The sequence below is a fragment of the Rhinolophus sinicus genome, chromosome 5 (genome assembly GCF_057876585.1).
Source record: "Rhinolophus sinicus isolate RSI-liver-muscle chromosome 5, RSI-T2T, whole genome shotgun sequence".
Taxonomy (NCBI): Eukaryota; Metazoa; Chordata; class Mammalia; order Chiroptera; family Rhinolophidae; genus Rhinolophus; species Rhinolophus sinicus.
This window is the reverse complement of record NC_142505.1, coordinates 52659827-52681491: the sequence shown is the minus strand read 5'-3', so window position 1 is coordinate 52681491 and position 21665 is coordinate 52659827. Positions and strand designations below refer to the sequence as shown.

The 21665-nt window shown below is 51.1% G+C and overlaps 1 protein-coding gene across 3 annotated transcripts in view; it reads left to right on the top strand.

Moving 5' to 3' along the window:
• FAM3D (FAM3 metabolism regulating signaling molecule D) overlaps window positions 1–20705 on the top strand; it is a 33773-nt gene extending 13068 nt beyond the window's left edge. The window contains exons 3-10 of one of the 3 annotated variants that reach the window (XM_019724121.3): window positions 173–280; window positions 3616–3639; window positions 7650–7767; window positions 9112–9170; window positions 12138–12188; window positions 16591–16675; window positions 17416–17542; window positions 20307–20705. In XM_019724121.3, coding sequence (XP_019579680.3) covers window positions 173–280; window positions 3616–3639; window positions 7650–7767; window positions 9112–9170; window positions 12138–12188; window positions 16591–16675; window positions 17416–17542; window positions 20307–20396 — 662 coding nt within the window. In that variant the 3' untranslated portion in view covers window positions 20397–20705. The remainder of the gene's footprint in view (window positions 1–172; window positions 281–3615; window positions 3640–7649; window positions 7768–9111; window positions 9171–12137; window positions 12189–16590; window positions 16676–17415; window positions 17543–20306) is intronic. The other 2 variants (XM_088798524.1, XM_088798523.1) reach the window with 2 other exon arrangements.
• The last annotated feature ends 960 nt before the right edge of the window (window positions 20706–21665 follow it).

Sequence of the window (21665 nt, the reverse complement as noted above, 5' to 3'; positions counted from 1 at the left end):
CACTGGTCTCACCTTGTGGGCCTGTGGACTGGTCCACAGCATGGGTGTGGTGTGGACCCACAGCATGGGGTCTCCCGATGTGGTCTCACTGTGGGGACGTGGTAAGGACTCGCGTGGTCTCACTACGTAGCCTTGCAACGTGGTCTCATGGCAGCATCTCCTTGCTCTGCAGATCTGCTTCGCATCCTGGCCCTCATCTTTGTCCTGATCACCTCATGGATCTTTATTTACGGCTATTTCAGCTTCAGCAAGAGAACCATCGGTCTGCCCCCCTGGCTGGGTGAGTGCAGCTCCCTGCTGGGGCAGGGCCGGGAACGAGGGAGGGCTAAGGGCCAAGGCTCTATTCCTCCCTCCATCCCTGGGTGACCCAGGAGACATGGCAGGATGTGGGTCCACTTTTGGGACCCCAGCCATTGTGGGGTGGGAGGTGAGAGAGGAAACCCTCAATCCCTCAAAAGCCTGGAGCCCATGGGGAACACAGATGTGTTCCCAGGCTCTGGCAAAAGCATGTGCATCAAGGGCCACTTTGGAAAGATGACCCAAGAAAGAAGGGAAGAAAGAAGGGAGAACAGAGGGGGAGAAAAAAGAAGGGTGGTGGGGGAGGGAGACAGGGAAGGAAGGAAGGAAGGAAGGAAGGAAGGAAGGAAGGAAGGAAGGAAGGAAGGAAGGAAGGAAGGAAGGAAGGAAGGAAGGAAGGAAGGAAGAAAACTGCGTTGAGTGGCTTCCACCTGCACTTGCCGTTCCCTCTGCTTGGGACGCACTTCATGCCGATTTCCTCAGCTCCTTCTCAGCCTTCAAGGCTGAGCTCAGATGGTACCTTCTCAGAGAGGCCTTCCCTGACCACCCCAGCCACAGCCACGCCCCACTCCTATTTCAGCCTCTCTCATGTCAGCCTATTGTCTTCAGAGCATCATCGTCATACATCATTATGCCATTTATTTATTTGTTTACCTGGCTGTTGTCTATCTCCACCCTCTGGAATGTAAGATTCCCAAAGGCAAAGATTTTATTTTGTGTACATCCACTCCCTAGCACCTGGTGCAGAGCAGATGCTCGGGAAACACTGATAAATGAAACAAAATTGGATGGGTGAGTGGGTGATCAGCTGGATGGTGGATGGATGGACGATGGATGGGTGATGGATTCTAGCTGCTTTCCATGCGTAGTCTCCGCTAAGCTGCACAAATGCCCCCTGGGGTCATCCATGGTGTGGTTGTGGAGTGGACTCATGCATGAATTCATGTTGTAATTTTATGTGTGGTCTGGGAAAAGAAAAGCTCAGGGAGATTAAGAAACTTGCCCAAATGATTCTTGTAGATGTCAGAACAGGAATGGGAACCCAAGTCTCCCAGTTTTAAATCCTTTCAAAGGAAGAAGAGAAAGAGAGGGGATTTATGTACCTCTGGACTTGTCTCCTTGAAGACCAAGAACCACAGTGAAACATAATGACCGGCAGTGGCCCGAGCCAGCTCATAGCTTCACAGCAGCAGGAAACTAGTCACCCCGTCTTTAACACATACTCTCCACCGTGGAGGGTCATAGGTCCCTTACCCACTTCTTATCGAGAATGGCCCACACCAAGGTCAGGATGGTTTACACAGAGGTGTGGTGGTCACCATGTCCCCAGGCCCAGGGCCCTGCTTCTGCAGACTAAAGGCTGACTTGCTGTGCTGATGGTCTTGGACGAGACGGGCCCAGGTCAACGTAGGAGGCTCAGGCCAGGAGAGCAGCTCAGGGGGTCCTCTAGAGGAGAGAGCCCCAGCCCCAGGTGGGCGAGGGGACAGTGTTTGAAAGGAGACCCCAGAAATTGTTTCCCTCTCAAATCTCAACTACCTCCAAGCAATGGTCATCAAGCCACTACTGTGTGTTAGGTCTCAGGGACCCTGAAATGGGGAACATGTGGCCCCAGTTCATTGTCTGAGTCAGGAAGACAAACAGACTGAATTACAGAGTCTATGAAAATGAGAGTACATGAGCGTGATTCCGAGTCTAGAGAAATGCTTCCTGTGGCAAAAAAGGTACCCAGTGGGAAAAGTGACCATCAAAACCCAGTAGTAACATTCATTTACTTCAGAGGTTCCTAACCTGGTTGCACACACCCCCACCTTATATTTGGTGCATTAATATAGAAGCACATCTATTACTATAACACAAATTTATTTTTAATGTTTTTATTGTATATTGATATATAGTTGGTTTCATTTCTAATCCAACCTATTTTATTTTACAATTTAATAACTTGTAGTCTGGTATAGCAGGATGTGCTATTTCAAGAGAAGTGGGAATAAATTTATTCTCAGGGGAGTTCATAGGCTTTTCCAAACCACCATCAGGGTCCATAGCACACACATCAGGAGATTAAGAACTCCTGATTTACCGGGCAAATTAGGCAGGGTTCTTTCTGACAGGAGTGATAAACCCAATTCTCACTGGTTTAAACAAAATGGAATAGCTCATGTCATGTAATTGGGAAGTCCATGGATACAGGCTTCAGATGTGGCTGGATGTAGGTGCCCCCACAAAGCCTCAGAGTCTCTATGGCACCGGGCTCTACTTGTTGGTACCTAACCTCATTCTGTGGGCAGCTTTCTCTCTAAGGCAGGTGTGATGGAGACCTTCTCTCCAGATGCTCATCTTCCAGCTTAGCTGAAAGAGGCACTTCTGTATATCAACCTAGGGAAGGGCTCTGTCCCCAGAGGAATGGGACATTCTGAGTGGCCCAGCCTGGGTCCCATCCTACTTCAAGGGCCTTGGAGGCAGGGAGTAGCGACACTCCAGGATGAACAGCCCCTTGAGGTCCAAATGGAAAGCGTGTCAGTGTGGGGATCCTCCCCAAAAAGAATGTTCTCTCCCCCAGAATTTCTGTGGCCACTGGGGGCCCTGTCCTCTAGGACTTACTGGGTATGGTGGGACACCTGATATAGAAATGCAGGAACAACCAGGACACAGTGTGAATGTCAGAAAGGGACCAAAAGTCCAAAGGCCCAGTGCAGTAGGTACTGGGGGGGTCAGGAAAGGGACACTCTGACGTGGCTGAACAACAACAGCTGTATACTCCAGCCCTTCCCTAGGCCAGGGCAACAGACGCTGGGCTGGGCCCCTACAGCCTGACCTCACTGGATCTTCTCCACAGCCTGCAAGGGTGGGCGTGATGACCTCCTCTGTGAGGCAAGAACTCACACCCAGTCACACAGCCAGGAGTCAGGGCTCAAACTCCAGTGGTTCTCACAATGGAGTCCTGCTTCTTTATAACTATTAGAGTCATGTCTGTGTGTGTGTATGAGTGTGCATGTGTGTGTCTGTGTGTGTCTACGTGTATGTGCATGTGTCTGTGCTTGTATGCATGTGTACATGGGCTTGTGTGTGTGTGTGTGTGTGTGTGTGTGTGTGTGTGTAAGTGAAGGGGTGGCAGCAGCACATGAGGGAGGGCTCCCAGATGAGATGGGACTTTAAAATCATTTCAACATCCGCCATGGGAAGGGGACTCTGCTTGGCCAGGCCAACACCACTCCAAATTCCCTTCTTCCAATTCCCCTGTCCCCAGCCCCGAACCTCCATCCTACAGGCGAAAGCCCAAAGCACTTTCTCTCTAACCAGATTCTGTCTTCTCTCCAGCAGGTTCAGACTCCAAGAAGATCCGTGAGTATCTCCCCAGTCACCCCTTTGCCTTGGGGTGAGATGACCCAGGGTTTCTACTCCCAGGCTTGCAGGTCCCAGAAAAATCTCTGATTCCAGAGTCTGTCCAGCTCTCTCCTCCCGTGATCCAATGGTACTTTCTGAAGCCCCCAAGCCATGTGGCAGGGGTAGCCCCTTCTCAGCCATTCAGACTGATGGGAACAGCTCAGTTGTCCCCTTTCCCCAGTCCCTGTACTCTGCAGTCTGGACTGTGTCCCACTCCTGCCTTCCTTCTCTGAGTCCCCTCACCCAGCTGGGAGCCCTGAGGATGGGTGCTATGCTTATTATCACCATTGCAATGACCCTGAACTTGGCTCATGGTCCCTGCTCCAAAGTACCAGCATGCCAGGTACTTGAGGGACCCCCAGAGGCAAACAGGAGGTGGTGTCGTTGTCTGTTGGGGTAGAAGTGCTAATTGTGCCAAGAGAGGTGGGGCCAAGTGTTCTGGGCTCCAGGAGGGCCACCCCCTTCCAATGGGATGGGGTCAGGGAGGGCATCAGGGAGGAGGTGGCTCTTCAGCTGTGCCTTGTGGAGGACAGAATGGCCCATGCAAAGGCCTAGAGGCAGGAATGCTGGGACTCCAGTGGAGACCTTGGCTGCAGAGTCAGTGATGTGAGGAGCAGAGAGGGGAGGGAGCGCTGGGAGGGCAAGAATGCTGCAGGCCTCATAGTGGACAATGCAGATGTCTGAACAGCAATGATCCCAGCTCTCCAGGTGTGGACAAGGTGGAAGGGGGAGATAGTTATGACAATGATAATAGTAACAATGATTGAGTGCCTACTGTGTGCCAGACACTGTATTCAGAACTCTACAGGCATCTCATGCAAGTCTCACCACAACCTTATGTGGGTGCTAGAATTATCCCCATTTTATAGATGAGGAAATTGAGGCTCAGAGAGGTGAACTCTCTGGGTCAAGGCAATATAGCTGTAAGTGGTGGAGTAGGAGTCAACCTCCCAGTCTAATCCAGAGCCTACCCTCTCAACACCTCCTTGCAAGAGGCCACACCTCCGGGCCCCGCCCTCCCACACAGACTGGTGGTGACTGAAGAGGGATCGAGCTCCAGGAATGGGATTTTACCTGACTGCGAGGATATGGACGGCCCAGTGCACCGTGGGGTCACAGACAGCAAAGACTGTGAAAATCAACACAAATGATTCACCCCACACCCCAACCCCATCTCCCTGAAGCCTCCTGAGTCATACTGTGAAGTCGACACAGAGTCACAACATCTCGGTGCTGAACAAACACTCACACATCACCTGCCGGGGGGATGGCAAATGCTCGCACACATTCCCACCTGCCTCCTCCACGGTAGACACCCCCAGTTGACCCCAGCACGCTTTCCGCCAAGCCCACAGGGAGCCTCAAGAGTTTTATTATTAAGCCGCTGACAATAGAGCCATTGACACTGAAGACGAAACCTCTTTGACAGCCCTGATCTAAGCCAACTTCCTCATGTTACAGTGGGCAAAGGTGAAGGGAGAGATTTCCGGCAAGTCACACAGCAGGTCTGAAATGCGGCCCAACATCCTGACTGCGCCCTCCTCCAGGGCGGTTTCACTCCCTGAGCAGCAGTACTAGAGGCTCCCACAGGGGTTGAGCAGCTGGTGAGGGCGGCCCCCAAGCCCAAACCCAGAGAGCAAATCCCCTGCCTCCCAGGGGCTGACACCCCCCTGGGCACCATCCCTGTCATGCGGGGTGTCAGGCGGGACATCATGCGGGGTCTCTGGTCCCGCTCCCCACATAAGAACGCAGGACATGGTGAGGCCAAAAAGCAACACCCATGGAGCCAAGGATAGGGGAGTCATACCACTATATTCTCACTGGCGGCTGGGTTGGAGACACAGGAAGCAGGAGCCACACAATTTGCAAGCTGCCATCCGCTTTCTGCCAACCAACCAACCCCACTTGCTAGCTGCAATCCACGCTTGCTAGCTCAGCCACCATCTTTTTTCTAGCCCCCATTTTCTGCTAGCGTAGCCACAGCAGTTATATTAGTGGCCAATGGCTCACTGGTTACAGCTGAAAGCCAACTAGCCACAGCTGATGGCCATCCAATCACAGTTGATGGCCATTTACTACCTGAGCCAGCACCTTTCCACGTGAGGCCGAGAGCCTGGAAACTGCACTCCTGGTTCTGTCTCCACAGTCCCCTTCGTCCCTCAGCTGGACCGTGAAAACTGGATGGTCAGAAAATCAATTCTGGAAAAGCCTGCTTAAGCCTGCCTGTTGACATTGGGCTTATCAGACTTAGCTGCAGTTGATTAGGCTCTAGGCAAACTCAACGGTGGTCCCCAAGGCCTGACACAACCCCTCCATCATAGGTGACAACCTCTGGTCTCAAGAGTGAACTGGCCTCTCCCTGAAGGGCCAGGTAGCCAGAAGTGGGGCTCCAAGGCTCATAGGAGAGCAAGACCCTTCCCCAGCCTCGTCCTCTGCCAGGCCCGCTGGCCAGGGCTGGGCCCCATTGTGCAGGGTCCTGTCCAGAGGGTGGGAAAGGGGAGTCAGGTCCCCGTCTCCAGCCCTCCCTCCTGAGCCACAGGTCTGAACAGCCCCTCAGGGTGTTTCTCCTCCGTCTCTCACTCTCTGGTGATTATGTCCTGGCTGAGCTCTGGTTACACCCATGAGGTGGGTGTGCTGAAAGTCAGGGGCGCAGAGCCTTGGACAGGAATTCCGCTCAGATCACCAGGGCTGCCCACTCAGCTGAGGGTGCCCTGGCGTGGGCTACACTCACTCCTAGGAAGGGGCACCTTTACCTACTCAGAGGTGTCGTGGGCTTGCCAAGCCTTGCACCAGTGGGTTCTGTTCCCTGCTAAGGGGGTGCTTTTTCCTGATTCACATCGAGGCTCCCTATAGGCTGGCAAGAGCACTGGACATGCTAACCGTCTGTCCCAGCCTCTGGCTCAGCCCCGCCCAGTGCTGTTTGCTCATTCAATGAATATTTATTGTTGCCTCCTGTGTGCCAGGCACAGGAGATATTGAAACGGTTTAACAAGATAATAAATATAAAGCACTTGCTAGAGTGCCTAGCACACAGCAAGCCCTCAGCATGTGCCAGCTTCTCTGAGGAAGCCTGTGGGTTTGCTCCAAGCACACACTGGCACAGCTCAGCCAGACACCTGGCACGGGGGCTGGAAGAGAGAGGGGCTACCTAACCACCGCCTTCCCTTTGCAGGTGAACTTTCTCTAATTCCCTGTTTACCAATCCTGCCCAGTAGTACCTTCCCCACTGTCAGGTGGTATTAAAAACACGTATTAACATAAATTAGAACCTGCTGGACTGAGAGCACAGCTGACACTCAGAGGCCGTGTTTGGGGGTCCCATCTATATGTCCCACCTTTCACGGGCCTCCTGGGCTGGCCATGTGGAGAGAACACAGGTCTTAACAGCAGTCGCAATAATCAGAGGTGCTCCATAGTGAGTCCTTGGGTTCCAAGACCTCGCTAAGCACCCAGTGGGAGGGCCTGCACAACCTACCTATTCCCGGTTGTATCCCAGGGTCCAGCCCACAGTAGTTGCTCAGTAAATGAGTGATGATTGGAGGAGGATAAGAAGAAGAATAGTCAATATTAACCTGAGCTCATTCTTCCTCACAAGAACCCAGTGGGGGAGGCACCATAGTTCTGCCATTTCACAGGTAAGGAAGTTGAAGTGCAAAGAGGTTGAAGACTTGCCCAAGGGAATCCACCGGTGAAAGACACTCCTACCCCCCATGCTAGGGCCCCAGGAGTTGTCAACAGGGGCCTCTGGGAGCTCAAAAGGCTGCTGTGGCCCCAGGGAAAGGTTCTCAAGAGAATCTCTTCATCACATTCTGCTGTTACTAACCACCACTCATTACTCCACATGCATTTACCAGGGGGCCTGCATTGAGTCGTCCTGTGATGGGGCTGTGATGGGAGGGCCCCAAAATGAATTCTGGGGTGGTCGATACACAGCTGCTGCCACCACACCGGGCCTGTTCCCTCCCCAGGGGTCGTGAAGAACAAGTGTGGCCTCAGAAAGCCCTGCGCAGACAACTTCTTCGCGTTTAAAATCTGCAGCGGGGCCGCCAACGTCGTGGGCCCCTCCATATGCTTCGAAGACCACATGTAAGTAAAAGAGGAACTTCGGTGGTTCATTTCTTGTATTTCATTCATTCATTAGCTAATTCAGAGGCGGGGGTGGGGCAGTCCCTGAGACCAAGCCACACCTTCCACAGGCTTCCTTTTACTCTGGGTCACAAATAACAATAATCCTAACAGCTTCCATGTCTGCCAGCACCTTGCTAAGTGCTTACAAAATCATCTCATTCAATCCCCCAACACGCCCAGACGTGAAACTATAACCTCACGTCTAGCTGGTGGTAGAGGCAAGATTTGAACTCAGGTCTGTCTGACAGCCAAGCTGCTGGGCTTCCTATGAAGGGAGATGCCTATGGGGAGGGTTCAAGATCAAGATCCATTCATCAAAGCCTGGAGGCAGCAGGTGCCAGACTTCCACCCGGGTGCAAGAGCAAAGCCAGGTGGTTAAGGCCCTGGGATAGCAAACTTAACCCTACAGAAGAAGACAGAGATGGGTGTTTTGGTCAGGATTCTGAACCTAACTCCAACTTGCTTAGGCCAAGCAAGGAACTTGTGGTTCATGTGCCCAAAAGGCCAGGCAATGGGCTTCAGGACCAGCCAGATCCAAGGGTTCAAACCATGTCATCAGCCTCCCTCTCACACCATCTTCAGGTCTGCTTTCCCTGTCATTAGATTCTATTTTCTCAATTTAAAATAAGCTTCATCATGTGGTAAAGGAGCTTGGCTACCAGCTGGGTTGAGATAATAGCCCTATCTAGCACCCCACAGGGAGGAGAGCTTTCCCCTCTGAATTATCCCTATGAGTCCCAAGACTGGGTCTCATTGGCTGGCCTGGGTCACATGACCGTGCCTGGCCCAATCCCTGTGGCCAGAGGCACAGGAAGCTCTGCTTGTCCAAGCCTGGGAGAGAGGTCAGTCCTGGGTACCACCTGGCCTGAGACGGAGAAGGACAGTTTGTCCAAGGGATAGCAGAAGACAGGAGTGTGGGTGCTGGGCAGTGAGGGACACAGCTGGGCTCCACGTGGGATCCCAGACACTACAGGACAGCAGCGATATTCTGGGTTTTGCCTTCCTCAGAGCCTGGGGGAGGTGGGCTGGCCCCCCTCCAACACCTCAGAGCCCCAAGCAGGGACCTTCCCTCGTCCCTGAGCAGACTGTTCTGGTCCAAACATGCCATGAAAGACTCCTCGGAGAAGCCAGCCCACCGCTCCTTTCCAGGAGAAAACAGGTGGCCCACATTATTCTGTGTGCTTCCTGATGTTTCTGCATCACATCACGTAGACCCTCTCGGAGTTCCAGAGTCGCAAAAGCGTAGTGTTCCTGCCACGCTTGGGACTGACTGTTGGATTTGGTTTTTCATTTCTTCTTCAGGATCATGAGTCCTGTGAAAAACAATGTGGGCAGAGGCCTGAATATCGCCCTGGTGAACGGTGAGTTGCCCCCCAGACAGCCCCACCGTGCTCTTAGCACTGGGGAGGGCAGTGGTACATTCATTCAACCAACATTAGCTCAGCTCCTACCACGTGCCTGCATCACGTGCTGTCAGTGGAGGAGGCCTGGCTGGTCCTGTGGGAGCAGAAGGTCTGAAAGCCTTAGTCCTACTGAAGTCCTGGCCAGGCCTCTGTCACACGTGCCTGTCCCAGAGGGACACACTTTTCCTATGAAACATGACCCCATCCTCAAGGCTACCTGGAGGCTTAAATCAATATATATGAAGCCATAAGGGACAACCAACAGCGTGAGATCACAAGCTGAGGATACACCTTCATTCATTCATCCAACAAAGCTCAACAGCAGACAGTGTGGACCAAGCCATGTCCAGAGCACTGGGGGGTCCAGCTGGAAGCTAGAAGGACAGGCCCTGACTTCACAACCCCTGTGGGTCCATGAAGTTACAAACAATCGCAATGTGCTGAGCATAGAGACAGGAGAAGGAAGCAGAGCTCTGGGAGCTGGGACGCAGAGCTGGGGGCAGGGCGAGTCTGGGAGGCTCCAGAGGGAGGCGGTGCTCAGCTGAGTCCTGTAGGGTGGTAGGGGGTAGCCGGAAGAAGAGTGGGGGGGCTCCTTCCAGGCAGGGTCAACACTGTACAGGGAGCAGGGAAGGGAGGAGGGACGAGAGGGACTTGGGGGTCCACACAGGATGATTCTGGCTGCAGCATGGAAGGGAGCAGGCAGTGGTGAGAGGTGAGGCTGGGGAGGCCGGCAGGGCCAGAGGGCGAGGGGCTAAACATCTTGCTAAGAAGTGTGGACGTGAAGCAGAGGGCAGTGGGAGCCTCGGAAAGGGTTTGAGTAAGACATGAGGGCCCAGCCCCAGATTCCTAAAACTTCCTTCTGGTCTGGAGTAGGGAGGTTGGAGGCAGGGAGACCCCAGAGGAGGCCCGATTCTCACTAACCCTGCATCTCCAGCAGGCGATAAACGGAGGCCAATAGCAGGCCAAGCCTGAAACACGGACACATTTCAGGAGGGGGTGGGTTATAGGGATCCAGGAAGGACCAGGTGGTCTGGCCCCAGCCGAGACCCTCCTCTCTGCCTTTGGCTCTTAGATGAGGGACAAAGGCCATTTCCCTGGATCTAAGAGCCACTTCCTGGGACAAAAGTCAGGGCAGATGAGAAAATGGCACAGTGGACGCTCAGGAGGGAAAAGTTTACGCTTGTGTGTAGCATGATCGTATAACCAAGGACGTGACAGGGTAGGATTCGAACGCTGACCCTTTGCCCCTAGAGGAGCATTTTCCCCTCTGTCAAGAAATCTTGCTGGGTCAGGGGATAGGTCAAGGCCTGGAGCAAAGATGGAACCTTGCCCAAAGTGGGGTCAGAGGGCAGTCCTGGCCAATTTCCTGGGAGCCTAGGAAGGGTGGGGGCTGGGAGGGATAGGAGGCCAAGCAGGGTGGGCCTCCTTCAAAGTCATGAGGAGAGGAAGCCCTGACTCACTCTGGCCCCTTCCTGCAGAGGGTATGCAGGCAGCTCAGACTGGTCTCAGAACACTTCAGGCATGCAGGAAACACTTCAGCTGCAGCTGACCTGGCTGAAACCTGCAGGTTTTCTCTTCCCCCAAGTGGGCCACTGCCAGAGACGACCTCTTGAATGGTTTCTGATGAGACCAGCTCAGCCTGGGGGCTCCTTCCTCATCCCTCACAAAGCCCAAAGATAAAAACAACCATTAATAATACTGAAAGCTAACATTTGTTGAGCATTTACTATGTGCTACCTAGTTCCTTTAACCTCATCACAATGCTAGAATGTATCCCTATGTTCCAGGTAAGCAATGGAAGCTCAGAGAGGTTAGGGACTTCCCAAAGTTACACAGGCAATAGAAGCATCTAGATTTTAACCCAAATCGGGCTGGTTCCATTTCTTACTAACTCCACTGAACTACCTCCCTAGACTAGAAATGCCTCTAAGTATGTATATACAGCTCCTACTGCGGCCAGCTCTGGGGAAGCCAAGGAACCACTTTCAGGGTCATCTGTATAATGAGCCAGAACAACAGGATTGTTAGATTGGTGGTTCTTAACCTTCTAGGGGGCAGAGATTACTCTGAGCAACTGTTCAAACTACCTTTCCTCCCCCTAATTCCAGAAAAATCCACAAATGCACAGAATCACAGTTTCACAGGTTCATGCATCCCCTTCCAAACGCCGAGGGGCTTGGACATTAGTGACCCCGAGAATCTGGAAGGGGGCTGCAATGTGAGCTCCCCTGCACCCAGCAGAAGAGCCACCGCGACCCAGGCCCCTGTCCCCACCCTCTTCAGGAATGCACAAACTGCGTAGAGGGAGGGGAAGGGTGGTAAAACGTAGAGCTGTTATCCCCTTTGCAACACCCCCATCTAGTGGCGGAGAGTGAGAACTGCAATTTTTCTCCGGAACATCCGCTTCCCTGGAGGACTGGGACCCTTTGCAAAACCCACAAAAGCAATTGAGATTACTGGACTCAGGACACTAAGAACAGTTCGGCCCAATAAAAAACGCTTTCCCTTCAAGAGTTGGAGGACTCAAATTGCAGATTTCCTGAATAGATAGGAATAATAATGACAATTGTAGTTATTTTCATTACTGTTTTGCAGCTAAATTTTATCTTGTATGCTATTTTAAATACATCTTATTTAGTTCCCACAGCCCATTGCACAGATGCAAAAATTTATGTCAAAGTGCTAAGTCGTGTGTTAGGGAGTGGAAAGGCATAACACTGGTTATGTTCTTGTACCTTTCAGATCAGCCCAACAGTTACTGAGCACATACTTAGTCCTGTATGCTTTCTACAGGACCTGATTTTATTCCATTATTACTCTATTTTTAGACCTTAGACTAAAGACTAGTAATTTTCCACAAGATGACAAGCAGAATGACACATTACAGGAAATAATAGTTCTGCCTCTCTCATCCCTCTCTCATAGGAACCACGGGAATGGTGCTGAAACAGGACTATTTCGACATGTACGCTGGAGGTAGGTACCTCTGTTGGCACTGAGCATGGGTAGGCTGAGCTCCTTCCTGTGGCAAGGGAGCTATCAGGGTGCCGGGGTGCTTGGTTCTTGTTTCCACAAATGACAACTGGACAGAGGCATGGTGGGGGTTCACATTATCCTGCTGCATTTGAAATGCCTTTCAGCTGTCTTTTGGGGCTGTCCCAGACACAGACCCTAAGACAAGTATGCAAGGGCATTGTTTTATTTGGGAGGAGGTGATCTCAGGAAATGTCAGTGGGGAGGTGAGGCAGGGAAAGGACAGCAGCTGGTACGGCGTGTTATCGAGCCATTGAACACTACAGGCAACTGGGACTCAGGAGCCAATGTCAAACACATGCCTCAGAGATACCCCAGAGGAGCAAGGGAGCTGGAGGGAGCAATCAGGTTCCCACCCCTGATTGCTTGGCACGTCCCACACTCTGGCCAGCCCCAGGTGCGAAACAGAATATGGAGGCCAAAGACCTTCAGGCAAAGAGATGCTGGTGCTGGCAGTTGGAGGCCAGCATGTGTGCAGCTGAAGAGCTAAGGACGAGGGTATGTGGCCCAGTTTGCTCTGCTAGGTAAAAGGTATTTTATTTTATTTTAAGGCCACAGGCATATTTAGTGGGCCCAGAAAGGACAGCTCTGAGGCACTAAGCTCTCGGTATCTTTCTGCAGCTGTCTTTCTTGTCTGCACAGACATGCTTTCTGAACGTCTCTGTGCACAAGGCCACCTCTTAGAAAGTCACAGTACTCCTTGCCCTGAGCAAAGCCCAGCAACAGGGCACTGACCTACTTGGGTTGGAGGCCAGGACATCAAAGTTCCCACCGGCAGCTTCCTCATTATAGTGTACTAACTATATGCCCAGGTCTCCTGGCAAAGCTGCGGGTAGGGGCAGGCCTCTCATCCAACACTCCAGACATTTTTCAAACTGTGATAGAATTAGCCCCGAGCCCAGTATGCCACCTGCTGCCCAGCTGGCAACCCTGCCTCAACAAGGACTGAACAGGCCTCAACAAGGAATGAAAAGCAACAGGGTGGCCCTTTGCAGCAGGGCTGAGGTCTGGGCCCTACAAGGACTGGTTTCCATGGAGACACGTGAACTCAGCTCAGCCCACTTCTCGGAGCCCAGCTCAATTCCATTTCCCTCCCATGTCCACGGGATCTTACCATAGGGCCAGCTCTGGGCTCAAGCATCACAGGTTGCCGAGCATGTGACCACTCACCCCAGCTCCTCGCACAGTGGAAGGGTCAGGCTGCTGCCAATCAACTGGCTCCCTTCTCCCCTCAGTCCCCCATCTTTGCCTCCACCTCTAGGGAAAATCTACCTTACCACATCCACCTAAACACGTGAGTCCAAGATGGGAGAAAGCCACCAGGTAGCAGAGAGCAGAAAGCCTCTGGGCTTTGCAGACAGAGGAGGGGCTGAAATGTGGGAAGTGCTTCCCAGAAGTCACAACTGGGGCATGTTTGGAAGGTGATCTGCAGCACCGCCCTTACCGATGGGCAGCTGGAGTGGGCAACCCAGGGCTTCAGAGGGTCCCACAATGGCCATCCTCCAGCTGCCTCCCACCTCACTGGTGGGGTCTGCCGACCAGGGGATATGCCAACCTGGAGCCTGCCTCAGGGCCCATGAAGGCCTCTTCAGGTGTGCCCCCCAAGCTGCAGACACACCCCGAGGACCGAGGGGTAGCCAGGGGTGGCTGTTACTGCAGGGGAGGGTGGCGTGGATGGAGTTTACACAGGCCGACTGGAGTATCCCTTTGTGGGCATGCAGTGCTCCTGGTGCAGGAGATGGGTGAGAAGAGAGGGGGCAGGCCGTGGGCCGAGGGCCAGAGGCCTTCATTTATTCTCTGTCCAGGCCCCTGAAGATGTTCTGTGTGGCCTGGTGCCAGGGTTATGGAAAAGGCCCAGTCTCTGGAGTCAGAGACTTCAGGCTGCATGACCCGAGGCAGGTGACACCTCTTGAACCTCAGTTTCAACATCTGTAAAATAGATATAACCATAGTGTACACTTCAGATTGCTGTGAGGCTTAAATAGTAACTTGCAATGATCAGTGGAAAGGGCCCGCCTGGCTGGTGGAGTGGCCCAGGGACGCTCATTTAGTCTTCTCCCTTCCTTTGCGTCCTCCCTCACTCTGTCTACATGATTCAGAAGCAAGGAGGTCATCTGTCCGAATGAAAAGGGGGAAAAATAATTAAAAAGATGAAACTGTTTTATAATGCTTTATTATAAACTTGGATGTAATCATGGCTGATGGGGAACCAGAAACAGAAGCATTTTGAGAACATGTTGCCCGCTTCCCACCAGGGACAAAAGAAGATAGACAATGACTTTTTAAAGTGCAATGATAATTCACAGAAGGCACACTGTCCTCTCCGATCATCCACTGTCCATCCCAGAGAAGAGCCGGATCTTGATATCTGCTAATAAATTAATGGTACTTTCAGACCTCATTCTTTTATCTCAAGAGTTCAAGGGCCATTTCACTAACGGAGCAGCTGTGGTTCTTGACCGGAAGCCTCTATATGACTGAACTGGTTGGCAGCCAGCCCTGCTTAAGGGACTTAATTCTTCTCCTAGGTCCAAAGCATCCCCACAGAATACTAACAATCAGGGCCACTTCCTGGGTAAGTGGCCTGTGGGCAGGGCAGTCACACAGGCCCCACACTTAGAGGAAATTCATGTTTGGCTTGAAGTTCTGCTGTCACAGTCTTGAAATTCTTAGTAATTTTTTGACAAATAGCCCCATATTCTCATTTTGCACTGGACCCCAAAAATTATGTAGCCAATCATGCTAATAATTGTAATTCCATTATAGTGTACTGACTGACTATATGACCAGAGGCATCATCACATTTGATCTTTACAAAACTGCTGTGAGCAGGGCTATGAATCTTCCTCATTTGGCAGATATAGCCCCTGCTCTACCCACTAGGCCAGTCTTGTTCATACGTCAACCTTCAAAAGCCCCCTGCACAGTTACACCATATCCAGAGAACCATCAGCATTTTCAGTATTTTCTTTTAAGTTGGCTCACTTATTTAAGCAAATAAATATATCTTAACAGAATTTATATCATTGCCTTAAGTAGAAAGTAATTATTGCTTTTTTAATCATAAAAATAAGCACAACAGAAACAAATCAGTGTCCTAGACGTGCGCAGGGAATGATTCCCCACCCCACGTCCCACCCCTCCCCACCAGGTGCACATCTAGGCCTGCTTTTCGTCAAATGCAGAGATTTTGCAAGTGCAGGGAGGTGTTAAAGATGCAAATAGAGCTTGTTCTTTGATGTAAGCTAGAGAGTTGTCGGAGTCTGGTGTTCTCTCCCAGTGACCCCAGTTGCCTGCAGTCCAGTGGGTGTGCCCTCCAAAGAAATCCAGGCAAAAAGATGTATGTACCCCTATGTTCACTGAAGGGTCATCTACAATAACCAAGATACGGAAGTAATCTATGTTCTCAACACTGGATGAATGGATAAAGAAGATATGGTGTGTATATATATATACACACACACACACACACACACACACACACACACACACACACGCACACACGTATAATGAAATATTACTCAGCCACAAAAAAGAATGAGCTATTGCCATCTGCAACAACATGGATGGACCTACAGGGTATTATGCTAAATGGAATAAATACAGTATGATTTCACTGATATATGGAATATAGAAAACAAAATAAATAAAACAAAACAGAAACAGACTCCCAGGCATAGAGAACAAACTGATGACTTCCAGAGGAGAGGGGAGTAGGGGTGAAGAAGGTAGAGGGGATGAGACGTACAAATGTTTAGTTACAAAATAAATAAGTCATAGGTATGGAATACACAGCCCAGGGAATATAGTCAGTAATATCATAATCACTTTGTATGGTGACACATGATTACTGTCATGGTATAAGGTATATAAATGTCAAATGACTGTTGTACACATGAAACTAATATAATATTATATGTTAACTATATTATATGTTAAATAAGTCAGCAGAGACAAGCTGGGCTCTTAACCGGTGTAGAAGGGGGTGGAGGGAGCTGTGCAAAGAGCCCAGAGTTCCTGAGAGGTGACGGCTCCATGCCCTGAGTGGAAGCCGCCAACAGCCCTTAGGCCAGTAGTTCTCACCACAGGCTACCTGTCAGAATGGCCTGGGGAACTTTCAGGTAACAGAGCCGGCCCCAGACCACCTAAATAAGGATACCCTGGCTCCGTAGGTTGGGGAGCCCCACCCCAGGGTGCCGCCTCCTGCTGGCCCCTCAGCTTCTGATGGAGCCTGGTGTGAGCCTGTCCAGGCCACTCCTGGGTCATTAAGGCGGTAAGAAAGAATGAGAATGACCAGCAGTCTTTCTCCTAAATGACCAGCACCTTGTTTTCCTTCCTCCCCTAGATGTTGAGCTCCTGGTGAAATTCCTTAAAGGAATTCCAGACGGCATACTGGTGCTCGTGGCCTCCTATGATGACCCAGGGACCAAGTAAGTGGGAACCTCTACCTGCCCAGCTGGGAACAGAAGCAAACCAAATGCTTCCAAACCCCGCATGCCCTTTCCCGCTCTCCCCCCCAGTTTCATCTTCTGGCAACTTCTCCGGAGGAAATAACCAGCCAAGCGCACAAAGTGGTGTTCTGGGAGGTTTATCACAGCCTTGGTTATAACAGTGAAAAACTGGACACACTCTCCCTGTCCAGTATAGCTGACCAGTTACAGAACTTATGACAGATGGTGATAGATGATATATTCTTAAACATACCTAAAAGAGGATACACTGAACCAGAAATGATGATTTGGAAAATACTTAAAGACATGGAAGAATGCTCTTTCTTTAGTATTAAGTGAAAAAAAAAAAAAAAAAAAAGCAGGTTACGAAAGAGCTGGTATGATCCCACAGTACATGGGGCAAAAAGACATGAAGGAAATATTTTAAATTTTTACAATGATTCTGTCAAGGGGGATGAGGCTGTAAGTAATTTTTAGTTAATTGTGATGTTCCATGTTTTCCCACTGAACAAGTATTACATTTGTAAACAGAGGCCAAGACGTTCTAACACCTCTCCAGCTCCCTCTGAGTGGTCTTTGGACAGGAGTCCTGGCCCCTCTGCCCTGTTCTTCCTGAGGTGACCTTGGCGGCTTCTGCACATGGCGAGGGGGGCTGAGAGCTTGGGAAGCTCCCCCTGCTTCCATCCCGCTGCCTGACCGCCTTCTCTGGTCCTCTGCAGAATGAATGATGAAATCAGAGCGCTCTTCTCCGCGTTGGGCAGCTCCAACGCAAACCAACTGGGCTTCCGGGACAGCTGGGTCTTCTTAGGGGCCAAAGACATCAAGAATAAGAGCCCTTTTGAGCAGGTGGGTTCCTGATGGCCTCCCCATCCCAGTGTGGGGGGAGGGGCAGTGCCAGGGCTGGATGGACAAGGGCTGCGGTGGCACAGGAAGGACACACAAGACAGTGTGGGAGGGCCGCCTGGCTGTCATCCACCCAGAGATCAGAAGGGCCTGACTGGCTAATCCCCCGCAGGAAGCAGCCTTGACCATTTTGCAAGGACATATACAAAGGGGGCCAAAATATAGATACAGATTTTAAGAAGGAAAAAACTGTATTTAAATTGTAATACTCGATATATACCAATAACAAAAGATGAATACAAGTCACGTTTGACTTCTGCAATTACAAGAGGTGCTCAAAGTGGTTACCATCAGCGTAATTTTAATATAGGTTTTTCCTTCCTTAAAATGTGTATACATTTTTTTGGCACCCTCTGTATAAATGTGTAGATATATAGATAAGTTCCAAAAAGAAGGAAAAGGAGAAAAGAAGGGTGAAAGGAAAGTGAGGCCTGGAAGAAAGAGAAATGGTGTAGAGATGAAGCCTGTGCAGTAGGGGGAAGGGTCCCCAGAGTAGGGGACGGGGTCGCTGGCTTCCGGTCCCAGCTGCCACGTTAGCCACGCCCCTCCTCCCCCATGCCTCACTCTCCCCACCTGTAAAGGGCAGGGTGTGGACCAGAGGAGCCCAAGGCCCCTTCTAAGTTCACTGTGGAGAGGGTGAACTGACACCAAGAAGGGGACACAGGAGAGCCCACCTGAGTGTGTCAAAGGAGTCAAGAGGGGTCCACAATATGGGGCTCCACAGTCACTACTGGGGTGACCCAAGCAGAGGGAATCAAGGAGGCACCCAGAGGTGGACTTTGTGGAGAGCTCACAGGAGGAAGCGGGAGTTGGCAGAGGATTGGGGCCCCCCAGAAAGTGTTGCATCTTCTTCATGAGCAGTGTTCATCTGTGCCTCCCAGCTCAGAGCAATTCTGAATCCTGGGAGAAATGGCCAGGCCTTCCCCGGCATGGTGGTGAGAATGTTCGGCTCTGCCCAGACCCAGGATGGGGAGCTGAGGGTCAATGATTTGGACATGTAGGAGCACTGAGGAGTGTGGACTCTGTCCTGAGGCAGTGGGGAGCTATGGGAGGCTTAAGAGGGAGAGTGACAAGAGTGAATTGATAATATGAAAGCCTAGCATTCAGCAAGCACTTGCTCTGTGCAGGCATGGCAGAGCAAGTTCCCTGCAGGGTCTTCTTAATTAACAGCCACCATGAAGTGGGGACAATAATCATGCCATCTCACAAAGGAGGATCGGGGCCTTGGAGAGGTATTAACCAGCTTGCTCGGGTCTCAGAACTACTCCGTGATGTGGATGGGTTTCTTTCTCATCCAGGTCTGCTGCCTCCACAAAGATTGCCTGTCCTGATTACTTTTAGGACACCCTGCCTGGCTGAGCAGGGAGAGCACTGTGGCAGGGGAACAGTCAGAAGGCAGGGAGGAGGCGATGCACAAATCGGATGAGCAACACAGCAGCCGGGAGGGGCAGGGGCTTGGAGGCAGAGGGACAGAGTCAAGAGGCCGTGTGCTGAGCTCTAGGATGGGGACCACGCTGGGGCTGCAAGGTCTTTCGCCTTATCTGGAAAACGTGGGCCTAGTTTGTAGGTATGTGGTTTCAAAAGAATGTATTCAGGTAATTGGAAGTGACTTTTAAAAAATGAGGAATAGTACAAAGGAGCTTGTGCTAGAGGAGAAAAAGAGAGGACCCTCTGGGTGAACAACACAGGAGGCGTGGGCCACAGTCTCTAGAATGTCCCCGTGGGGCTGCTGGGACAGGACTCTCTAGGAAGGGGCTTGAGGTTGTACTGGCAGGGCAGCCGCTCTTGTTACTTAAAGCATAGCTTCCAGACCCACCAAAACTAGGCCAAGACAGCAAAGAGAAAGCACGTAAGTAGAGGAAAGTCCGCACCATCCTTCATCTGAAATTTATGATCAGGTGATGGACCCATTACCCAAAAATGAATGGAAGACCATGACGGGATTGAAACCTTCGTGTCTTTTGTTGCCAGACATGGGAAACTGGGTTTTGGAGAAGCTGCATCTAGAATTTATTCTTTTTTCCTAAGAGTTAGCCATAATTATTCCAATGGTAAATTTTGCCATTTACATTTTTTCTTCCAGAAACTAAGCCTGAGCATTTAAAACACAATCTTAACTGATTTTGTTCTCTTTATATATTTGTTATTAATATTAATTAATATTGCATAGTGGCACTACTACTTACCAACTGGGTGGCCATAAGCAATTACTTTGGCCCACTATGCCTCAGTTTCCCCATCTGTATAATGGGATAATAATAGTATGCGCTTCTTAGGGCTATTGTGAGGATTAAATACATAAGGCATCTTGTGCCTGGCATAGAGCAAGCATTCAAGAATTGCTGGCATGCTTCTTTTTATTGTTGTTATTATTCTTTGGGATGTCCTAGAGAGGCTGACAGATAATTTGGGAGAGAGGCTAAAGCACTCCAGCCCCGCCCCCACACTTGGTGTCCCCCTGCCCCTGCCATGACAGGTAGTGACTAGGCTCTGTTCCCATCTCTGAAACCTTGGGCTAGTTGCATCCCCTCTGAGCCTCTATTTCCCCATCTGTGAAATGGGCTGGTACTATCCAACACTACCCGTCTCATGGGGCAGTGGTGAGGATGAATTGAGTGAAAGCATTTAGGTTTTAAAAAGCACAGTGCAAATGCAGGTGTGAGTCCTAAACAGCCTCCCCCATTGTCAGTGTTTCTCCTCTTTTTAGTTCTTAAAGAACAACCCAGACACGAATAAATACGAAGGCTGGCCGGAGATGCTAGAGCTGGAGGGCTGTGTGCCCCGGAAGATTTTGTAGGGTGCCTGTGGCTCTTCCTGGGTTGCTGTGAGCTGGACTGCCAGAAGCTGAAGGACCGTGGAGGAAGAGACGGGAGCAGGAGCCACAGCATGGAAAGTGCTGAAGGTCCTCATAGAGACCGGAAACAAAACCCTCCCATGGACTAAGGCATCCTACCTGGAAGTGGCCAGCCTTAGAGGGTCCTTCTGGAGCGGGTGGTCGATAGAGAGAGCAGGTGTGTTTTCCCTCAGGAAATGCTGACTCACCCCTGAGAGAAGATGGACTGCTCCCACCTGGGTACAATTAAATTTTATTTTTGTTGATTTTGAATGAACTTTCTGACCACTCAGTGTGCAGCCTTTCTCCCTGGGATCAAAATGGTCTAGATTGGGATTGCTTGGGCTGCAAGTTTGGACAGGTTTGTGACAGCTTCGGGCACCTGGCTAAGCAGCAGGAAGAGAGGTTGGTTTCACAGGGATTTCCTTCAGGCCTGAAAGAGTCCATGGTTCCGAGCGTAAGGAGTGAGATACACAGAAACAGAGCCGGAGGACTAGACACGGAGCTTTGTCTTCACCACCGTTTGGATGAGAGCTGGGGAGGAGGAGGAAGTGGGGAGATGTGACAGAGGCTGGAGAGAATAATCAGACCCTAAAGCAGGCTTCAGGGGAAGCAGCCTAGCTGTCTTCATGTGGGTTCCCCAGGCGCAACCCCCAGGATTTATTTGGGAAATGATTCAAGAAAACACCAATAGGGGGGTGGGGAAGTAAGACAAGAAAGAAAAGGAGCCAGTAAAGGGTGTGTTGTCGACTCAACTACTGCTGTGCTACGTGGAGCTGCCCCATGGGGACCTGTTGGAATCGGTATAGAACACACACCCCAGAGAACTCTTAGTCAGGGGTGAGAGAGCTGGGATCCCTGTGTACCAACGCCCATCTGTCATTGTTCGAGGGCTGCTAGTGTTGGGGCCCATGTGGATTCCAGGGTGCTTTTCCTCTGTCCTATGCAGGTAAGAGCGGCCATCTTGTCTTCTCAGAGAGTCCTCAGCCAAGAGATGTCCACTCCAGCCACTTGAGCCCACTGAGATGGTGGCGCCAAGAAAGACGGTGTTAAGGCCCTTTCATAGGGTCTCTGAGAAGGGCCCTCCAGCCCTCGACCAAACCCTGGAAGCAGAAAGCGCTGGTCCTCAGGCTCCTGGAGTGTGTACCGGGGAGACTGCAAGGCTCATAGAAAAGCTGCCCACACCCCAAGTGCACACGCCCTGAGCAGTGGAGCAGCAGAAGCCCAAGCCCT